The following is a 19,734-nucleotide window of genomic DNA, read 5'->3' as shown; positions in this document are numbered from 1 at the left end:
AGGCAGCGAATCTTCTGAAACCACASTGTTTTTGAGAAAAGTTAAGCAGTTTATTCAACGGGATGAGTCCACACCCAACCAGTGGCTTCATCTACACGGCATCACCAGCACACACGAGGACCCACTCAGACACTCTAGCTGACGGCATCTCACCATACTTTACAGAGACAACACCAGAGGAGGAGGAGGAGGAGGAGGATGACCGTACAATGGGCAGCAGCCACGGTACCCCATGGTGTCCCGGTATAACCAACCCCATCCCCACCAAACCTCGCAGCCCAGCCACGCAAAGCAAATCAGACTCGGGACATCTACTGCCGCCCCGYAGAACCACAACACTGCTAGGAAATGACACACCCAGGGATACAGAAATGACCTACCGGGGGCCTTCAGCCTCAGCAGCAAAGTGCAGTGTCATCCCCGCCCCGGGACCGTGTGCTCACAGGGCTGATCCAGGGAAGGGCACGGTGCCATCGTGGGCACTGGGGCTGAACCACCCTGGCACCAGGGCTGCATGGGCAGGGCTGTGGAACCGAGCTGAAAATGGCACCTGGTTTACACAGCACACACAAACAGCCCCATGCAGCCCCTCCATGGGCTGAATTGCCCTGGCACTGGGGCTGAACCACCCTGGCACCAGGGCTGCATGGGCAGGGCTGTGGATCCAAGCTGAGAATGGTCTCACTCTGCCCAGCACACACCAACAGCCCCATGCAGCCCCTCCATGGGCTGAATTGCCCTGGCACTGGGGATGCACTGCCCTGGCACTGGGGATGCACAGGCAGGGCCGTGGAACTGAGCTGAKAATGCTCTCACTCTGCCCAGCACACACCAACACCCCCGTGCAGTCCCCTCCTGCGGGTCCCAGGGCACGATCACACCCCAGGCTGGTCCCACCAGCTCACAGTGAAACTCTGTGAAMTCTGAAGCCCAAACACAGTCTGTGCCCTCAGGGAGGCACTGAGGATCGGGGTCAGTCACTCACAAACCATGAGCCGCTTCCAGTGAGGATGCTCCTACAATGTATGTGGTTCCATTTTGTGCCAAGTTCGCTTACAGAAAAATACATTTCTTCCYTTAAATTTACAGTAGTTAAAACTACACTTGGAATACCATATTACAAAGGGGGAGTTTATTCTCCAACAAAAAGTCTCGGTTCCCTTTTCAGTAAACAGAAAAATGGAAGTACTTTAAAAGCAATCACCCCCAGCACAACACAACTGCGCAGACAAACCCATGTGTGTACAGCTCCCAGGCCTGAATTCCAACTGTTTGTTCTGGTGCTCAAAAAGGCACTTAAAGATAAGAAAACAATTGTATTAAAAACCCACAACAAAACAAAGGAAAATGAAAGGCAATAATTTAATAGAAAGACACTGGAACTTGTACCGTATCTTCAAAAATAAGAAAGGAGGAAATAAAACCCCTAATGGAGATGGGTTTGCTCTCAAGTCATCTTGGAAAGCATATAAAAAAACAGAAAACTGGCAAAAGTGAAAGTTCTCCAGGAACTAAATGGAAACAAAAATAATAATTACTGGCAACGGATACACAGCACTTGTGCCAAATGGGTCCTTCCCTCCCCCAGCACAGGTCTGTGACCAGCCCRGCGTGGCAGAACATCTGTGCCAGGCCAGGAAAGGGGATGATGGAGAAATAAACACCAACATGAACCGACTGTGGTGGTCACAAACGCCGAGGACGTTCACAGACAAGCACACCCTGCCTGCCCTGGCAGCACGACAGGAGGGACACGGGCAGAGCTGCTCCCCACGGGCTCTGCCAGGGGCGCCTTCGCCATTACGATTATTACTGGGTTTATTTGTACATTGAGCTACCTACTAAGTGCAAAGATTTGGTGAGTGGCATTGGCTTTTATCTAATCTTAGCCTATTTTTGTACAGTTTACAGGTTAACAGTTACTTCCGAGCAGTTAAGCAAGTACAGCAATATTTACAGGGCTGGCAGAGCAGGGCATGAGGGGACACGTGCGGTGGGCAGGGGACAGGCACAGCCAGTCCAGAGTCTGCAGGGGAAAGGGTCAGCTCCGTGCCCAGGGCAGAGAGTGCAGGAGTGGAGCTACAGATGTGGGGTGCAGATGTGGGGTGCAGCTGGGACAGTACCAGCATGGGGTACAGAGGTACAGGGGTACAGGGACACAGGTACAGGTACAGAGGTACAGGGACACGGGTACAGGGACAGGTACATGTGAAGAGGTACAGGTACAGGTATCCATGTACAGGCGGCCTCACGAGTGTGAGATCCCAAGAAGACAGTGGCACAGGTACACAGGTACAGGTGTCAATGTACAGGTACACAGGTACAGGGATCCAGGTACAGGTATATGGGTACAGGTACACAGGTACAGGTACAGGTGTCCATGTACAGGCGGCCTCACGAGTGTGAGCTCCCAAAAAGACAGTGGCACTGCAGGACTGACTGATGGGCTCTGTTACCCCAAATCAGCCCCCACTGCCTTCTGGAAGTCAGGCTGCACAGCTGGGATCTGCAGCAGGGATGGAGAGAGGAGGAAGATGAAGGGGGACAAAGCAAAGCCCCAGGCAGGGGCAGGTGGCTGCTGGGTGAGTCAGGAGGGCTTGTGGGCATCTTCACCCAAGCACAGACAGAGCAGCAGGATCAGAGAGAGCAGGGAGGGAGAATGAAGGTTAAGGAGCCATTAGTACGTGACCATGGGGAARTGCCAAATCAAACCATGGGGCATTGCATGGAAATCTGTACAAGAAAAAGCTGCAGGAGAAGCACGGAGCATCCTGGATTCAGTGCTTACAGAGGAGTCTGGATTAGCAGACAGGACCATGCAATCCCCAGCCTTCTGTGCATTTTTTCTTGGGGTAAAACAAAATGTAGATTCCTTTGCATAAACTGGAACAGTTGTATTATATGGTACAGTACAGAAAGTGCAAAGTGTCACCCATCAGATCAGCTTCACATTTGATGTGATCTAACACGGCTCATGCAGGACAACCACTCCGACCCCAGACCCCTCCTCACTGCTCAGGCCTGCCTGTTGAGAGACCCTTGGGCTGGGTTTTAATTAAAAAAAAAAAGAAGAAAAAAAAAAAACAAAAAGGGAAAGGGACAAGAAGAATCTCCGAACTCTGTAAGTTACTCCATGCTTTACCACAGATTTGGTCACTAGTCCTTGTTCACTCTGAGAACTTGCAGAGCAGCAGCGTTCCACAGCCCGGGGCAGTGCAGTGTCTCCTCCTGTGCGAGGGTGATGCACACACCTCACTGTGTCCACATTCACCAAATGCACCTCACTCCATCCCACTCATGGCACACACCTCGCTTTGTCCCTGCTGCCCAGGAATTCGGGCACACACAGACACCTTGGGATTCAGGACTGCAAAGACTTCAGCTGGCCAGACACACGTGGTGATTTATGGATTTCCAGCTCTCCTCCACAGCCCAGCAGTGAATACAGACCCCACTGTATCCCCATCCCTTGWTTTTTTTCAATGCCAAGAGGTACAGAAAATAAATTCCAGGATGGCCTTGTATTGCTTGTCGCACTGCTGCTGCAGTGTGGGTTTCCACGTACACACAGCCAGCCTCGGAAACCCAGAGCAACCCTCAAGTGAGGACATTTCAGAGCCAATTTCTGAGGTAAATCTAAGGTTTTAAAAAGTCACTGAATTCTATACAGGTTGTTTTTAATACATCTACACTGACACGTTCTCCAGTGCCAACACAGACCTGCCGTCTCCTCCTGCTGTAGGACTGCAAGCTCGGGAAATGTTTCTGCATGGATGGGGTGTGTGCACACCTATGTACATACACACACGCACACGTATGTACAGCACCAGGCCCAGACCGTGTGTTTGCTGTCACAGAGGGTCCCCAGCAGGGCTCTGAGCCCGGCTCAGCCCAAGCCAGGCTTTGCTGCCCCCGCCCCGCGCGGCTCCGGCTCTCCCGCTGCGGTCCATCCCTACATGGTGCCCGATTTATCGGCCGAGCTGCTGGGGAACAGCTTCTCGGTGGGGGTGACAGCGGGGCTGCCCAGCCCCGAGCTGCTGCTGCTGCTGGAGCGGTGCTGCAGCACGGGCCGGAGCGGCCGCACGGGCGGGGGCCGCAGCTGAGCCCCGGCCAGGCGCGCCGACAGCGCCGGCTTGAAGGTGCTCATCATCTCGGTGCTGGAGCTGCTGCTGCGCCGCAGGGCCGCCTCGGGGTCCCGGATCAGGATGGTGTGCAGGGGGCTGGCGGGTTCCGAGTTGGCAGCGCCCAGCGAGGGGTTCTTCATGGGCTCCAGCGTGTCCAGCACCACGTCCGGAGCCTGCTTGGCCGTGTTCTGCCTCTCCAGCTCCCGCAGCTCGTTCAGGGCTGTGCTCATGGTCTTCTCGATGTCCTTGGAAAACAAAGGAACGTCAGTATGGTGCCACAGCATCCCCTGCTCTCCTGCTTCCACCCCACTGTCCTGCACTGTCTGCGGAGGGGCTCTCTGACCCGAGAGCCCACAGGGAAAGCAGGAGCTCAGGGAGAAGGTGTGAAACCCAAACTGGCTGACAAAGGTGTTCCCCAGGGCAGCAGGAGCCTGGGCTCCAAAGGRGTGAACCCCAGGAGCGATGGGGTGAACACCACACTGCCCACCTGGGCACAGAACAGGGCACACTGTGCTCCCACAGCACTGAGGATGGACTGGAGACCCTGAAGCCTCCTCTGCCTGTATGGGATCTGTGCCCACAGGACAATGGCGTGTGGCAGGGTCACACAGGGATGTTTATGGAGKGAGTGGCACAGCAGCAGCTCACCATGGACTGAGGAGGCAGCAAAAAGACCTGAGACAGCCGAGGAGAGATTGGCCCCAGCCCCTGATCACCTGCCCACCTCCAGCCTCCACAGTCTGTCCAGGACACCCCAGAAGGTGAACCCAGAAGTGCCCACGCACAGGGAATTAGCTACACTGGCTACAGCTACAGCAGAAACAGAGGGGCCCTGGTTTGGCTTTGCTTAAATCCACCTTAACTTAATTAAGGCCACTAACTCAGCAAGACCATCAGAGAAGCAATTTAAGGCACCAGAGTCAATTGTTTGAAGTCACTGTAGTTAATGCTGTCACAGCATAGACAAGTCCTTAACTTTTTAACACCTGCAAAATGCTTGGTGAACCTCAGGTAACAGCCAAAGGATCASCTGAAGGGAAATAATTATCAAGTTAGCTCCAATTCATTCTAYTAAGCTGCTCAGATGATGAGTGAATATATTTTTCCAGAGTGAAGCCTCAGGATTCCAAAGCCCACAGCTCCACAGGCTTCAAGGTGAAAATTTACATTGGCWGGGTGAGAACAAGCCAAGCTAGTGGGGTCACAGCTGTGACAGCAGCACCGTGACAGTGTCTGAGGTGAAGGAGTTCTCCCCTGCAGCCTCCTGCTCCCTTCCCAACCCTCTGACCTCAGCAAGAGCTTCTGCTTCCAGGGATTTCTGGTCTCCGAGACTGCTGTGCCGGGTGGATCCACAGGTGGATCTCAGGGGGTGGCTGTCAACCAGAGCTTTCCTGTCGGGGAAGTTGATGCTGCCCGCGCTGCCAAACGTGGCCATCCTGCGCTTCTCGGGACTGTCGATCCTGCCCCTGTTGAGGGGGATCTTGTGGGGGCTGCTGGGGCAGGCTGCTGCTCGGGGAGGGGTGTCTATGGCCGGTCCCATCCCTCGGGGAGGGCTGTGYGTGTCCCCACCGCTGCGGCGCCGGGGGATGGCTGCACCATCCGACCTCAACCTCACCCTGCAAAACACCAGCACAAAGCAGTCAGGGGTCAGCAGCCCAGCAGAGACTGGCCTGAACTCAGCTCAGCCCAAACTCGAGCCKTCCAGCTTCACAAGACTCAGGAAAGAGGGAAGACAGACATTTAGCCAGTACAAAGAAAGGGACAGCATCAAATTGTAATAGAGTAGTTTGGGTTGGAAGGGACCTCAAAGGTCATCTGGTTTCAACCCCCAGCCATGGGCAGAAGACCTTCCACTAGACCAGACTGCTCAGGGCCTCACTGTACCCTCTGTACATGTTAAATCCCCATTAGAAATGCATATGAAACCCCTCCATGCTCATTTTATCCTGCAGTGCTTACCAGAGCCTTCCCTCCCATCCTGCCCTACCCCACACACCGACTGTCCACACCTCAACAGAAACCACCTCCCTGATCACAGAAAAGGAGAGTTACCTGCCCATCACTCCCCCAAAGCCATAGTCCATGATATGATCTGTGGGTGATTGGATGTCGTTTTTGGAGGAGGCTTTATCATCCAGCAGTGGCCCGCTGCTTGCCTCGCTGTCTGCCTTCTGGCTCAGGCTGTCAGAGAACGCATCATCCCTGCAGAAAGGAGACCCCAAAAGTGATCAGAGCTGTGCCACATGAACCTGAACATCACCACGACAGCAGCTCCACGCTTTGTTAATGCAGAGCTGGGCCACGGCCACCACTTCACTGGGAGTTTGGAAACAGTGCACATCTGCCTCCACATCTCCATTCTCTTACAAGCACAGCACTTCTAAAAGAAGCAGCACCTGCAAAGGGCCCTGGGATCTCACCTGGCCCAGGTGAGAACTGAACAATTCAGGTCAATGCTCACAGGGGCAAGGTCAGTGTAAACCTGGGTCACACCACTTTGGGGAGTCAGTGACACATGGGGTTCAGGTGCACTGAGGTACAATGTTTAGAGCTTGGCTTTATCAGCCCAAATGAGAAACAAATGAATGGAGCCAACACATGGAGAGGGAGAAGTGAACAGGGCCCAATTTCTCACCACAGTCATTCACCCTCAGCAAAACTGACTGATGATTTCAGGTGACTGAGGTGGACCATGTGCCAGTGCACGATTTTAACAACCCTGACCACGTTACTCACATGTCTTGCACCACGATGTACTGGTGGGGAATGAGCCCATCCACCCCGTTGTGTCTCCCTTCCCACCAGTCCTCGGATGCCCGGTGGTACAGCAGCAGTGAGGCTCCTTTCTTGAACGAGAGCTCCCGTGGGGATCGTCCAATGTAGTCAAACTTGGCTATGGCTTCGATCTGCTCCACCTCTGCACAGGAGAGGCACAGGAGAGAGCAGCTCAGCTCAGCCACCACGAGGGAACAACCCCAGAAATCCATCACGAGGGAACAACCCCAGAAATCCATCACGAGGGAACAACCCCAGAAATCCATCACGAGGGAACAACCCCAGAAATCCATCACGAGGGAACACAGCCCCAGAAATCCATCTCACCAGAGCAGCAGTGCTGCCCAGCATCCCCAGAGCATCTGACACTGAGCACAAGGCTTTTGTTTTCACATTGATCAATTTTTGTTGTTGTTCCAGCCTTTCTGGGACTCCTCTCAGACTCATCAACTACTGGCAATCACAAACAGCTACAAAACGGATGGAAAGCAGCAGGAATCTCCCTCTGTGCAAATGGCATCCTCACCTGCACCCCCATTTTCCACCTTTGGTTACAGAACCCCATTATCCTCCAGCCTGGGATTTTGTCAATCTGTGTCAGATACTGTGATCAAAACCCACCCACCTTCTCTTCCCTTCCTTATGCTGGGGACAGTTTTGCCTGAATTATTGATGAGCACCAATCCCCTTTGGGGATGCCCATGGAAATAATGACAGCAGCTCCAGCCAGGCAGCTGCTCTGCACCCTCCATCTGCAGCTCTCTGCTTCACTGCTTCCCCACTTTTCCTAATGGAGCCTCTGCCAAACACCCACAGCTCAAACTGCAAGCTCAGGGTCTGAAATACAGAGGGCTGAGGCAGAACTTTGCTTTGGAAAGGCATAAGCACAACAGGGTCCTGTGAGCCAGGGCCGCAGCAGCTGCTGGGCACCCAATGGCACCGAGGAGCCTGTGCAGGAGCTCAGCTCTTGTGCACATCTGTTTGCAGCTGAGAACACTGAATCCTAAAGAAACCATCACAACAACTGCAAAGCAGCAGCAGTGACTCTCCTCACTGACCAGAGTGACCCACACTCCTCACATGGGTTACCCCTGCCACCCCACAGCCACCCCTGCCACTGTCAGAGCATTAATGTGCCTTCATTATCTGAGCCAAGGGATCATTTCAGCCCCCACCTGGACACTGGCACACAGAAGGTGACAAGGCAAAACAGGGCAAACCCGCCCAGTTCCTCCAGATCTGCCACATTCTCATTAAAGATGGAAATTTGATCTGCTCCATCAGTGACAGGGCTCAGCAGCCCCCAAGGTGTGACCAACACTCTGCTCAGTGAGCAAACCCACACATGGAGGAGAGGACAACAAAACACAACATGGGAAATGCTGCATCAGACCCTGTCCCATTCCAGCCCAGCTGGGACAGGCCAGGCCACTTCAGCAGATTCACCTTCCCCACCTTGAGCTACACCCACAAGGACAGAGTGTCTGCAAACACCACGGGGGGATCAATAGGGAATCCTCTGGAGGTGACAGCCAGGAGGTCACCCATGCAGGGCAAGGGGCAGAGGGAATATGTAAATTCACAAAATAAGCTGCTGCTCTGCTTTACMCTTGGCACCACAGTTAATCACCCAGAAACCCCAATCGCAGCCATTAACGGGGCCACCCGAGTGTGAAATCGGCTGCACAGCAGCTCCCCTGACTCCTCTGCCCGGGCTGGCTGCTCCTGCCTGGAGGTGAGAGCAGCCAGGAGCCACCCAGCCCTGGGTGCCCTCCCTGTGTGCCCTTTCTGTGTGCCTTCCCTGTGCCCATCCCTGTGCCCTTCCCTGTGTGCCCTCCCTCCTCTCATGGCCCCACCTGCCAGGTGGGCCCTTCCTGTTCCCTACAGCCTCACAGGTCACACGTGGGGAGGCAGCAGCAGCTGTCACAGAAGCAGAAGGTGCTCAGCTCCCCAGGGCCCTTCCAACACAGCAAGACTGGGCATGGAGCAGAGCTGTGGGGCTGGGCATTCCCTGCCCACTGCAGGGCAGTGCCAGTGGCATTTCCCAAACTCCCTGCTCAGGATGGGTGCTCAGCGCTGTCTCCTGCTCCTGCCAGCCCTGCTCACAGCCTCTGTCCTGCAGGGCTCACTGCTCTCCTGTGTGCACAGCTCTGCTCACACAGACCCAGACCCAGCCCTGTTCACGTCCTGCACTCACAGCTCTGCTGGCACAGACCCAGCCCCTGTTCATGTCCTGCACTCACAGCTCTGCTGACACAGACACAGCCCCAGCCCCTGCTCGTGTCCTGCTCACCCTCATCACTGGTGTGTGGCTCTGTCCCATTGTCGTGATCCACCTCATCGATGGTGCCCGGCTCGCTGTGCGGGCTGTCACTGCAAACAGACACAGAGACACTCTCACAATCARTAACACACTGTTTCCAAGGACTCAGCAGAGCTAAGGTGTTAGGGAGATGCTGTCCAGGCAAGTGGTGGAGTCACCATCCCTGGAGGTGYTCAAGAAACCAGTGGACATGTCAGGTGACAAGGTGGTGTTTGGSCAAAGGTTRGACTCAGTCTTGGAGRTCTTTCCCAACCTAACTSGATCTGTGATWTTCTGATTCTATGATTTCAAATCACAGCACATCTCTGAACTTGCTTTGAGAACAGCACACACCTGCACCACGATCTCCAGGCCTGGAACACCACGTTCTGTTGTGTCTTTAGTAATGTTTATCAAAACCAACACAAAGAGACACCAAGATAAATTCCCTAATTCACAGCTCACCAGTACTCCTCCCCTCCAGTCATGCACTTCTCGTAGACGGGCCCCTCCAGCTCCCGGTGGCTGGGGAAGATGCCCTCGTGGTGAATGATGATGGTTTTGATGACCTCGTTGACATGGGCCTGGCAGGACACGGGGTCCTGCCCGTCRGGGATGTGCATCAGYGTGGGCCCGAAGCAGATGGCCAGGTTGTAGGGATCCATCATGTTCTCATCGCTGTACTGGGACAAGCTGCAAGCACACACACGTGTCAGGGAGCTCTGTGCTGCCATTCCTGCTCCTTGGACACTTCCCACCCCAATACCAACCCCACCACCCTGGACATGTCACCGAGCTGTCCCTGCTCCTTGGACACCACCAACTCCATTGCCAACCCCACTGCCCTGGACATGTCACCGAACTGTCCCCACTCCTTGGACACCACCAGCCCCACTGCCCTGGACATGTCACTGAGCTGTCCCCACTCCCTGGACACCTCCCATCACCAACCCCACTGCCCTGGATATGTCACTGAGCTGTCCCTGCTCCTTGGACACCTCCCATTGCTAACCCCACCACCCTGGACAGGTCACTGAGCTGTGTCTGCTCCCTGAACACCTCCCACCACCAACCCCGCTGCCCTGGACATGTCACCGAGCTGTCCCTGCTCCTTGGACACCTCCCACCAAGAGGGACATGTCACCGAGCTGTCCCCGCTCTTTGGACACCACAAACCCCACCACCCTGGACATGTCACCCAGCTGTCCCCATTCCCCGGCACAGCCACAGCTCAGCAAGGCCGGGGAAGGACCAAAGTACAACTCCCCATGACAATGCCAGACAGGACTGGTGCAGCAAAGACAGGGCAGCCCTGGCAAGAGGAACAGCAAGGAGAAACGTGGAAAGCAGGAAAACACACTCAAACACACTCACTGGTTAAGGAAAGCAAAGAGGTATCKCATGACCACGATGACAGCCCGAGGCAGAGTGACAATGATCTGCTGGATCTGGTGCACTCTCTCTGCAGGGTTCTCAGTTTCTGCAACACATGGATAGAAAGCACAGCCTTAAAAACCTTCTCAGGACCAGACCACTCAGCACCAGAGGGACTTGTTCCAGATCCAGGAGGAAAACAACGCTCTGTCTCCAGAGGTGATCCATGGCTTTGGCACTAAGGTGCAGGAGAAGGGGCACATTGCTCCTCCAGAGGGGAATTCATACGTTCACATTCAGTATAAATAAAGACATTTCTGTGGGTCTAGTTTTAAAATAAAGAGAAAAAGAGAATACAATCCAGAAAATTAACAGATTATGTTCGCAAAAAATTCCCGCAAGTTTAATAAAGTGTGCAATTTTGTGTTAATGAGGGATGTTATCAAAGCACAAGCCTATCTGCAAGCACAGTGCCACCTGCACAGAGCTGTGCCAAGGGGACAGCAGCCACCCTGCCATGCCATGGAGGACACTTTGTGCCATCCCAGATGTGGATTCACACTCGCTGGACACGCAGCCCCCGGCCTGAGCCTGGAGATGGCTCCAGGGATCCTCTGCATGGCTGGGAAGCATTCACAGAGCCACAGGAAGATATTTATCCTCTCCCTCCCCCAGTGCTGCCAATGCACACTCCTGATGTCCTYTCCCAACTATTCCCATGCCCACCTGCCACCCTCCTCACAGCAGAAATCCTATTTGCAAACTCAGTGTATCTGCCCCCATTTCTGTCATCCCACCCAGGTCTCCACCAAGAGCTGTCCCATGTACTCACTTATGGTAGAAACCAGATCTTGAAACCTTTCCTTAGGAAAGAGGGGGTTTTCCAGTCCTCGGAAATAGAGCTTCAAGACTCCAGCCACTGAATTGATGTCTCGCTCATTCTGATCATCAGCGAGGGGATCTTCACCTGCTCACAGGAAAGTTTGATGATGTCCAGCATCACCATCAAGCTGAACTAACACAGCAAGTGGTTTTCCTCATTTAGTGGAGTCCCCAAATTTCCCAGGGTTCAAAAACCCTCTTCACACGCAATGGTGATGTGATTGCTCCTGAAAACCAGTTTTRTTGGGGGGATTTCAAACCTTTCCTGAGGGTGAGGATGATAGTGGTTGTCTGTCCTTCCCAGTTTCCAGCCCAGACCRTTTTGCATTTCCAGCATCAGCCTGGAGAGCTGAGGAGGGCTGAGGGACAGTGGGTGAGAGCCTGAGAAGGCAGRTTTGGCTGGAGGACACAATTCCACCTCTGGAACAGACCCAGCAGCTCTGGATAGCTTTGTACTGACTTCAGTCTGTGAAAGGCTTTCAGTGCCCAGGAGATTTGGATCCCAATTCATCTTAAATTGGATATGCAAACCCTTCAACAATCCCAGCACTGCCTCATCCATTGGCCCATCCACCTTCCCCCAATGCTGCCAGTGCTGCTCAAGGATTAACAGTGACCATTCCCAGCAGGGCTGTGCTTATCACAGCTCCCCCACTCAGGACAGTGGGACTGCTCTCCCTTTSTCACCAGCCTGGCACTCTGAGTGGGGTTTTCTCAACAGAATCACTGGCACCTCCACAGCCAGCACTGCCACCAGCACAGGCAGGAATGCTGCTCCTCCCTGGGCAAACTGCTGCAGGAAGGATGAACAGGAATCCTCAACCAACCCTTTATGGCTCTTGTGCTTTAATGACTGTGGAAAAGACTCTGCAGGTAGCCCTACTTCTCATACTCCTTCCCCAGGTGACTCTGCTGCTGCCAGAGGTCCAACACTGAGAAATCCAGAAGGGGTAAAAGCTCCTCTGTCTCACAGCAGAAAGGGCTTTACATGGTTAATGCACACACCAACAATCCCTGCTGGGACAGGACATCTGCTGTACCCCCACACCCCAGCTAAACCACACACCTCTCTCAAACGAGTTCTTGATGTCGTTGACTTCCACCTGGGAGCCAGGGACTCTGAAGATGCCCTGCTGCTGGAGACCTGCAAAAGAGCAACACTTTAGGAACRATTCCTGAACTGTGGGCAATGCTGCTGTAAAAACAGCAGGAGCCAGAGAGGCTTGGACCAAGCAGGGATAGATAGCCTGCTGCATCTCACTGGTGCTCATGTTCTTCAACCAAGCACCAGATCAAGGAGCTGGAAGGGCTGTAGTGAACAATCAAACCTGGGGTTGTGCTAACAAAACCTCCCTGTCTGCCAAAGTCATCCAATGCTGCATCCCAGCCAGAGCCATGGGAATTCTGACCCAGCCCATGGACTGCAGGATCCCTGGGAGTGTCTCTGGATCCACTGCTCACACTCATCCCTTGGCAGAAGCTTTCTGAGGATGGATTCAGGCAGCTTACCGTACAGATTGATGTAGCGGATGCAGCTTTCTACCACAAGTGGAATGGCCTGTCCTGAATCCTTCAGGAAAGGAAAGGAAAAAGGAAAAAAATTACTGGTTTATTGCTAACAAAGCACAGGAAATGCCTTAAAGATGGCAAAACCAGAGATTTGAAAATTAGTGCTGTGGAGTTTAGTAGGACAGGCAGGGAAAGGAGGTGTTACAAAGATGGAGCMATCGAAGAGCACAGGATAAAGTGTGCAGTAAATACACGAGAGAGCTGTCACTGAGGGGTGTGAAACATTGCTGCTCTCTCTGTGCCTCAGACAGGGGACTGCCCTGAGGGATCACAGCAATTCCACCCCAAAGATGGAATGCTGAGCTTCAGTACAACCTGTGCTACCCCTGACTGAGGGAATAAACTTCCAGTAACACCCCTTACAGCAATACTCCCACCAAAGCAAAGAGCCACTGCCAGCAGGTGCTAAAAAACCCAACAAACACCACTGTGCAAGGAGTGAAGTGCCCAGGTCTGAACTCAGTGATGAGTTCTGGCATCTCCTCAGCCTCTCGTGGCTCAAGGGGACCATGGGCCATGTCTGACCACCCAAAGGATGCATTTCCCTTTGGGATTCTGGCTGTTTTTCCAGCAGAGCACACTGGCATCTCTGGGTAATTCCCTCTGTCCTGCAGACGGGCCTCCAGTAAATACCTGATTCCTCGTTCGYGCATTCCTCCTTCCTCTGAGCACAGAAAAAAGCAGCAGAGTGGAAAAAAGAACAGATTAAGCAGGGATAAGTTCAGTTAGAGGTCAGCTCTTGGGAGGCCATGAACACTCCAATGCAATGGCAGCTCAGCAAGGGCCAAGGCAGCYTTTGGGGTGCCCACCCTCCCTCCCAAGCCCTGTGGCACGCTGCACCCAGCCCCAGGGACTGCAGGGACAGTCCCATTTCTCCCTCTCTGACCCTGTGGCGTTCCCAGGAGCCCCAGGACAAGGCCAGACCTTCCTGGGGTACAGAAAAGGCTCTGGGGGCATTGGGCACCAGGGATAACTGGACAGCTGACCACAGCCCTGTCACCTGCCAGGCCATGCACCCAGGGCAGGGGGAATCAGCCATCCCTGAGGGGTCTCTGCTAACACAACACTCTGCTCAGATGGRTTTCTAGAGCAGGTCACTTCTCCTTCTCACTGCTGAACAGGCTGGGCTTTAATGAGCATTACTCTTTAAGAATCAGTTTAAGTCAGGAGTAGCCCAAGTGCTAACGGGATTAGAGGCTTTGCCAGCAGGACGGGCACTCTCCATGCTGGTGGTGTGTGCAGACACTGTCCTGGGGCTGAGCCTGAGRGAATAAACCCCAGACTAACAGACTGTGCCTATTAGCACTAATCCAACAGTGGGCATTACTGCTTCCTACAGCGTTTCACTGAAGCTTTCACCAGAGCAGGATTTAACACTCTGCAACTGGAACAGCATCACTGCCTTTGCAAATCCTTCCCACAGAGAGTCCACAGCTAAGGCTGGGCTCAGGACTGGCTGTGGGGTAGCTGGAGGCATCCTTTGGGACAAACTCCACATCCACAGCTGGGCTGGTTGCTGTTGATGGGTTTCTCTGTTGGGCTGGTTGCTGTTCATGAGTTTCTGTGTAAGGCTGAGGATCCTCTGCCCTCCAGCGTGGCCACCCATACAACAGGATTGCTATCCCAGGCTGACAGTCCTTGAAAGTGGGAGACACTTTCTGGGGGCTAATGAGTAATTTTATGTTCCTATTCAATCACAAGGACGGATGACCACCAAAACCATAGAGAGAAAGGGCAGCAGGGGTGTCTGTTGACCCTCTGAGTGCTGGGCTCAGCCTGTGTGATCTTTCCTCTCAGGATGGGTGGGAGCAGCAGGACAATGGGGACACTGAGCCAGCACTGCCTCACACTGCACATGGCCACAGGCACTCACTGTCCTGCTCTGGGGACACAGGGATGGGACAGGGAACGCACCAGGAGAGAAATCAGCACTGAGAAAAGTGTGCTGAGCACAGCAGCGGGTGCAGCCAGGCCACAGGGACCCCAAGGATGGGAACACAGGACAGGACAGGAAAGCCACCATTGCATTGCAGTGCTCACAGACACTCCGACTGCAAACCAGCAAATACCTTAATGAACGTTTCCATATTGCCGTTAAAGAGTTTATGATTATAGACTGACAGAGGCCTAGGTCTCCTCATTTTCTGTGGCTTAGGGGGAAGACATGGGGGCCTGGGAGAAAATGGAACAAAATAAATCAACAAAACACCAACATAAATGCAATAAAAGGGTGAGATCTCACAGGTTGTGACTGAGAATAAGAAATCAAACAGAAAAATCCCTCTGTGAGGATTTGACATGTAGCTCCTCACACTGGTGTGTCCTGCTCCAGCAGGAAGCCAATGGCACTGTGGTCAGRTGGATTTTAACACCAGCACCAGCTCAGCCTGAAAAGGCACCAAGAGCAGCTGAGATMTACCCAAAATAAACTACAGCTACCCCTGGAAAACACTGGGCTGTTCCTGTTTGTTCCTCAAAGATCTCATTCTGCTCACAGAAAGGACAGAATGAGGACAATGGGAACATGTCCAGCTGTCTGTATCTCACCCCCGTTTGGAACCCCAGGGGTGGCAATGACCCTCCCACTGTCACCCATGACAGCCAGGGAAGCTGGGACAGGTTTKGGTGCAGTGCTGAGCACTTTGGACAGCTGCTTTCATTAATGCCATTAATGCCATGCACCAGGGCACCACCCTGCACAGTCCCCGCTCTCTGAAGGTCCCTCTCTGTCCCCACAGCACCCCAGTGCCCCTCTGGTGCCCAGCCCTGRTGCCACTGGGCCTGATGCCACTGGCACCAGGAGCCTCCTTCCTGCTTGGCACGGCAGCCCAGGCTGCACCATCTGCTTCACCATCTCTAACAGGCAATGGAGCTGTTTTTGCTGGTATTATAACTTCTATTAATTACAAACAAGGTTGGAAGAAGCTCACAGAGGGGTTGTGTGGCTCTAGGGAGCTGTGTGGAGGTTTTGCTGCCCTGTCTCACTGTCACAACACCAGCACACCCCTAGCAAGCACTGGAGCTCTGTGGACACAGATCAAAGCCTCCTCTCACATCCAGCCCACCCCATCTCCTGCAGTGGGGGATGAATTCTGTGATCCAGGCACGCTCTGCACTCACAGAGCAGCCAGAGCTGGCAGAGCATTTCAGGGACATTAAAGTCCTCAAAGGAAGAGGGATGGCAGGAGTGGGTGGACACCCTCATGTCTCCCTGTGTGAATACAACACATCCCAGCTCTGCCCCAAGGCACTGCAGAGCCAGAGCCAACTGCACAACACCAGGGGCTGTCTGTCACCCTGATCCAAAAATCACACTGCACAGCACCAGGGGCTGTTTGTCACCCCTGCTCCACAGACACACTGCACAGCACCAGGGGCTGTCTGTCCCCCTGATCCAAAATCACACTGCACAGCACCAGGGGCTGTTTGTCTGTCCCCCTGACCCAGGCACTGCACAGCACCAGGGGCTGTTTGTCCCCCCTGACCCAGGCACTGCAGGCACACAGATGGGAGCAGGGTGAGGGGCACAGGGGTGCCAGCACAGGGGGCTGCAGGAGGGCACCTGAACCCCACCAAGCTGCAGCAGCACAGAGCAAAGCCCCCTGCCCACAGCCCCCTCCTGCCAGTGCCAGCCCTCCCCAGGAGCAAGGAAGGGAAGMAAGTGCTCACCTGGTTGTTCCACACTCAGCTCTTTCACCTGTAAGAAACACAAGTTCCCATTATCCCTTCAGTCAGGCACCACCAAAGCACAGCCCTGCAGGGGCTCACACCCTCATTACGGGCTCCTACACCCCAAGGTCAYGGCTTCTGCCAGACAGAAACCAAATTTGGGGAGAAGAGATGCCCACCTGGTGCCCCCACCCCTTAAAGACAGATTAGAAACCCAAGACTCAGCCACGGGAGAGGGAAAGGGTTTGCAGTTCCCAGTGACATCAGCAGTTCCTCTGCAGCCCCAGAGCACAGGCTGAGTCCCAGCAGGAACATCCAAAAACAGCATCCCAAGAGGGGCTGAGCCCAGAGRGGCCCCAGAGATCATCCCTGCCCCATCAGGGCCAGGAGCAGCACCTGAGTGCAGCAGAGAATTGGCTCCCCAGCTTTTCCCGGCAGATAACAGCCCAATTTATCAATTGTGACTGTCAATATTCCCATTCCCTTTGTATATTTTTAGTGCTTGAATCTCTATAAATGCCAGCAGATCCCTTCTGACTGATTTCCTCATTTTTTACAGTATTTGTCAATCCACTGAAAAAGCCCAAACTGCTTTCACATGCTGTTTGTGCCAATCTCCCAGCGCCAGGAAAGCTGAGTTATTCTTCCTTTGCTAAGACACATAAAAGGAAGCATTTGGCTGCACACTTCTCCTTCCTGCTCTCCCTTGGCACCTGCAGAAAACAATCTGGGAGCCAATTCCTCACTGGAACAGCAAAGAATTCCACACACATGATTTGCAATACAAACTCCTTCCTAATGAGAATCAGCTCACACTGAAACGCAGCATTTGGTATTTCTGGGCTAAATATTTGCTGAAAAGCCACAGAGCAGGATGATCCCATGGCCTGGGAAAAGCTTGGAAAGCTTCATGTGAGGATCTTGCACTGCTGCTTGTGCACAGCTCTGGAGAATGAAATGTGTGACACTGCATCTCCATCCTGAGCAGGCTTTGGGGGATGGATTTGGGGGTGAGAGCAGCACGGCCATAAATGAATCTGCACCAATTCTCTATTCCTGCAGGAGCCCCAGTGCTGCTCCCAGCCCAGCCTAAAGCCTTGAGCCTTTCTGCACTCACAGCCTGGGCCTGACCTGGCTCTGTCYTCAGGGAGGGGAACACACCACAGGATCTAACTACAAAGTGGATTTTAAGGTTCAATAAATTTGGCAAAGAAAATGTGTTTGGCAAAGGAACCAACAAAAAGCTTTTTCTTTTTTTTTTTTTTGTTTTAGGATTCAGATTTTCATATTGTTTGCGTGTTTTCATTTAAATATATTCTCTCCTGTTGAATCAGGACACCAACTCATCCCCATTTTCTTTACACCATAAATAATTCAGTTGGTTTAGCCACTTTAGAGCTAAAACCTTCTCCCAGGGGCACRGTGACATCATTATTCCAACAGTGGAGGGTCCCACCCAGAGCCACTCTGSCCCTGCTTTGTGTGGAGCCTTTGTGCACGTGCCCTGAAACAAATCTGTGAAATTATCTGGGAGAATAAAAACCTCCTGTGGGAAAACTGATTCAAAAACAAGGATGTCCTTGCAGCTCTYGTTTAGGACAAGTCAAAAAATCCATGGCCAGGAGTCAAGGAGTCTGTTAAACCAGCAAGGGTGCTGTGAATCTGTGACACARGCACATGGCACTGAGGGCAAGAAAACACCAGGTCAGGGCTGCAGAAAGGAGGGCAGAACAGGGAGAGGATGGGAGAGAGAGAGGGGGAATCTCTGCTGTGCAGCACTTCAGCACACAGGAACAGATTCCAAGAGATTTCTGTGTGCACTCCCAAAGACAGGAATGATATTCCAAGGAAATGATGATTTGGCASGTCACTGGTTAAGCTGAGCAGCAGCAGCAGCCAGGACAGAACCATCAGTCACTCAGAACACACAGATGACACACGGGWTAAACCCTCTCAGGATCCTCCTGGAGCTGAGCCCAACTCACCTTCTCCCAGAGTTTGCTTCAGCAGGTCGTGTTTAGCCTGGAGCTTCGTGATGAGGTTACTGCCATTCAAGTACTCCTTAAATTTCTGGAATTAAAGAAACAAACACGGTGGGTTAGGCAGCAGAGCTGGCAATGGATGCTCCCTGGGGCTGCCCGAGGGCTCAGGAGGCAAATCTTCCCTCCCTATTTACAATAATATTAGTAAGAGAAAGTAGAAACTCTTCTGTTCTCATCTGTAATGCATCACAGGATGCTGTTAACAGTAGGCTCTGACCCGTGCTGAAATGAGGGAACYCATGGCTGCTCTTTGTATTTCAGGACCAGAACAGACCCCTGAGCTGTGCCTGGAGTGTGGCACCAGAGCTGCAGGGCAGGCACACACAGAAACCACAGCCCAGCTTTTGTGCCCTGCTTGGCAYTGGAGTGGCTTCAGCTCATCTGTGGGTCAGGGGCAAATTCAGGGCAGACAGGGAAGGCTTAGCTGAGAGCTCCCAGCCCTGAAACCCTTCCTGARGAGCCCCTGGATGGTGGCCATGGTGAGACCATCTGGAACCTGCACCCTGCTCTGAGCATCCCCTGCTCACTCAGGAACTCTTCAATCTCAACTGGCTGCTCCAGTTGTTCCTTCAGAAAGRAAAACAAGGCAGGCACGGGATTGTCAGTCCCTGTGTGGTGCCCTGCCACTGAAACGCATTCCAGACCCAAATCTGACAGAAGATAAATACTTAAAGAGACTGAATTGGTTCTTGCTCATCACTAATGAGCACTTAACGGGGCCTCAGCCCCAGCAATTAATGCYTCATGTCCTGTATGGCCCAAACTCACAGTGAAGTAGAACATTTCAGTCTCCTGCTGGTTGGCTCTCCTCTTGGCAATGTTGATTTTGCTCATGTAGGTCTCTGATGCAGCKGATTTCACCGACTCAGTGGAGCGGCTGTGCTGGAAGGCGTCTGAAACATCAAAATCTTCCACTGTCAGCATGTCCTGCAGGGTCTGCATGGTGGCATCCAGCGTTTTCCGTACCTGGGAGAAACAGGATGGGCTGGGCTTGAGG

General features: G+C 53.2%; 1 protein-coding gene across 1 annotated transcript in view; it reads right to left on the bottom strand.

Annotated features, from left to right (window-relative positions):
• Positions 1 to 2,374: 2,374 nt before the first annotated feature.
• The window catches only part of SRGAP3 (SLIT-ROBO Rho GTPase activating protein 3), a 32,025-nt gene continuing 14,665 nt past the window's right edge, over positions 2,375 to 19,734 (bottom strand). Inside the window, exons 10-23 of the mRNA XM_057385966.1 lie at positions 19,506 to 19,703; positions 18,681 to 18,765; positions 16,696 to 16,723; positions 15,096 to 15,198; positions 12,967 to 13,027; positions 12,524 to 12,601; positions 11,408 to 11,542; positions 10,576 to 10,681; positions 9,667 to 9,894; positions 9,193 to 9,272; positions 6,861 to 7,041; positions 6,177 to 6,326; positions 5,413 to 5,740; positions 2,375 to 4,369 (exon numbers count right to left, since the gene is read on the bottom strand). Of these exons, the coding sequence (XP_057241949.1) occupies positions 3,953 to 4,369; positions 5,413 to 5,740; positions 6,177 to 6,326; positions 6,861 to 7,041; positions 9,193 to 9,272; positions 9,667 to 9,894; positions 10,576 to 10,681; positions 11,408 to 11,542; positions 12,524 to 12,601; positions 12,967 to 13,027; positions 15,096 to 15,198; positions 16,696 to 16,723; positions 18,681 to 18,765; positions 19,506 to 19,703 (2,178 nt within the window). The 3' untranslated portion in view covers positions 2,375 to 3,952. The remainder of the gene's footprint in view (positions 4,370 to 5,412; positions 5,741 to 6,176; positions 6,327 to 6,860; positions 7,042 to 9,192; positions 9,273 to 9,666; positions 9,895 to 10,575; positions 10,682 to 11,407; positions 11,543 to 12,523; positions 12,602 to 12,966; positions 13,028 to 15,095; positions 15,199 to 16,695; positions 16,724 to 18,680; positions 18,766 to 19,505; positions 19,704 to 19,734) is intronic.

The sequence above is a fragment of the Malurus melanocephalus genome, unplaced genomic scaffold (genome assembly GCF_030028575.1).
Source record: "Malurus melanocephalus ecotype Western Australia unplaced genomic scaffold, MMel_1.1 scaffold_897, whole genome shotgun sequence".
Taxonomy (NCBI): Eukaryota; Metazoa; Chordata; class Aves; order Passeriformes; family Maluridae; genus Malurus; species Malurus melanocephalus.
This window is presented reverse-complemented; position numbering and strand designations above follow the sequence as displayed.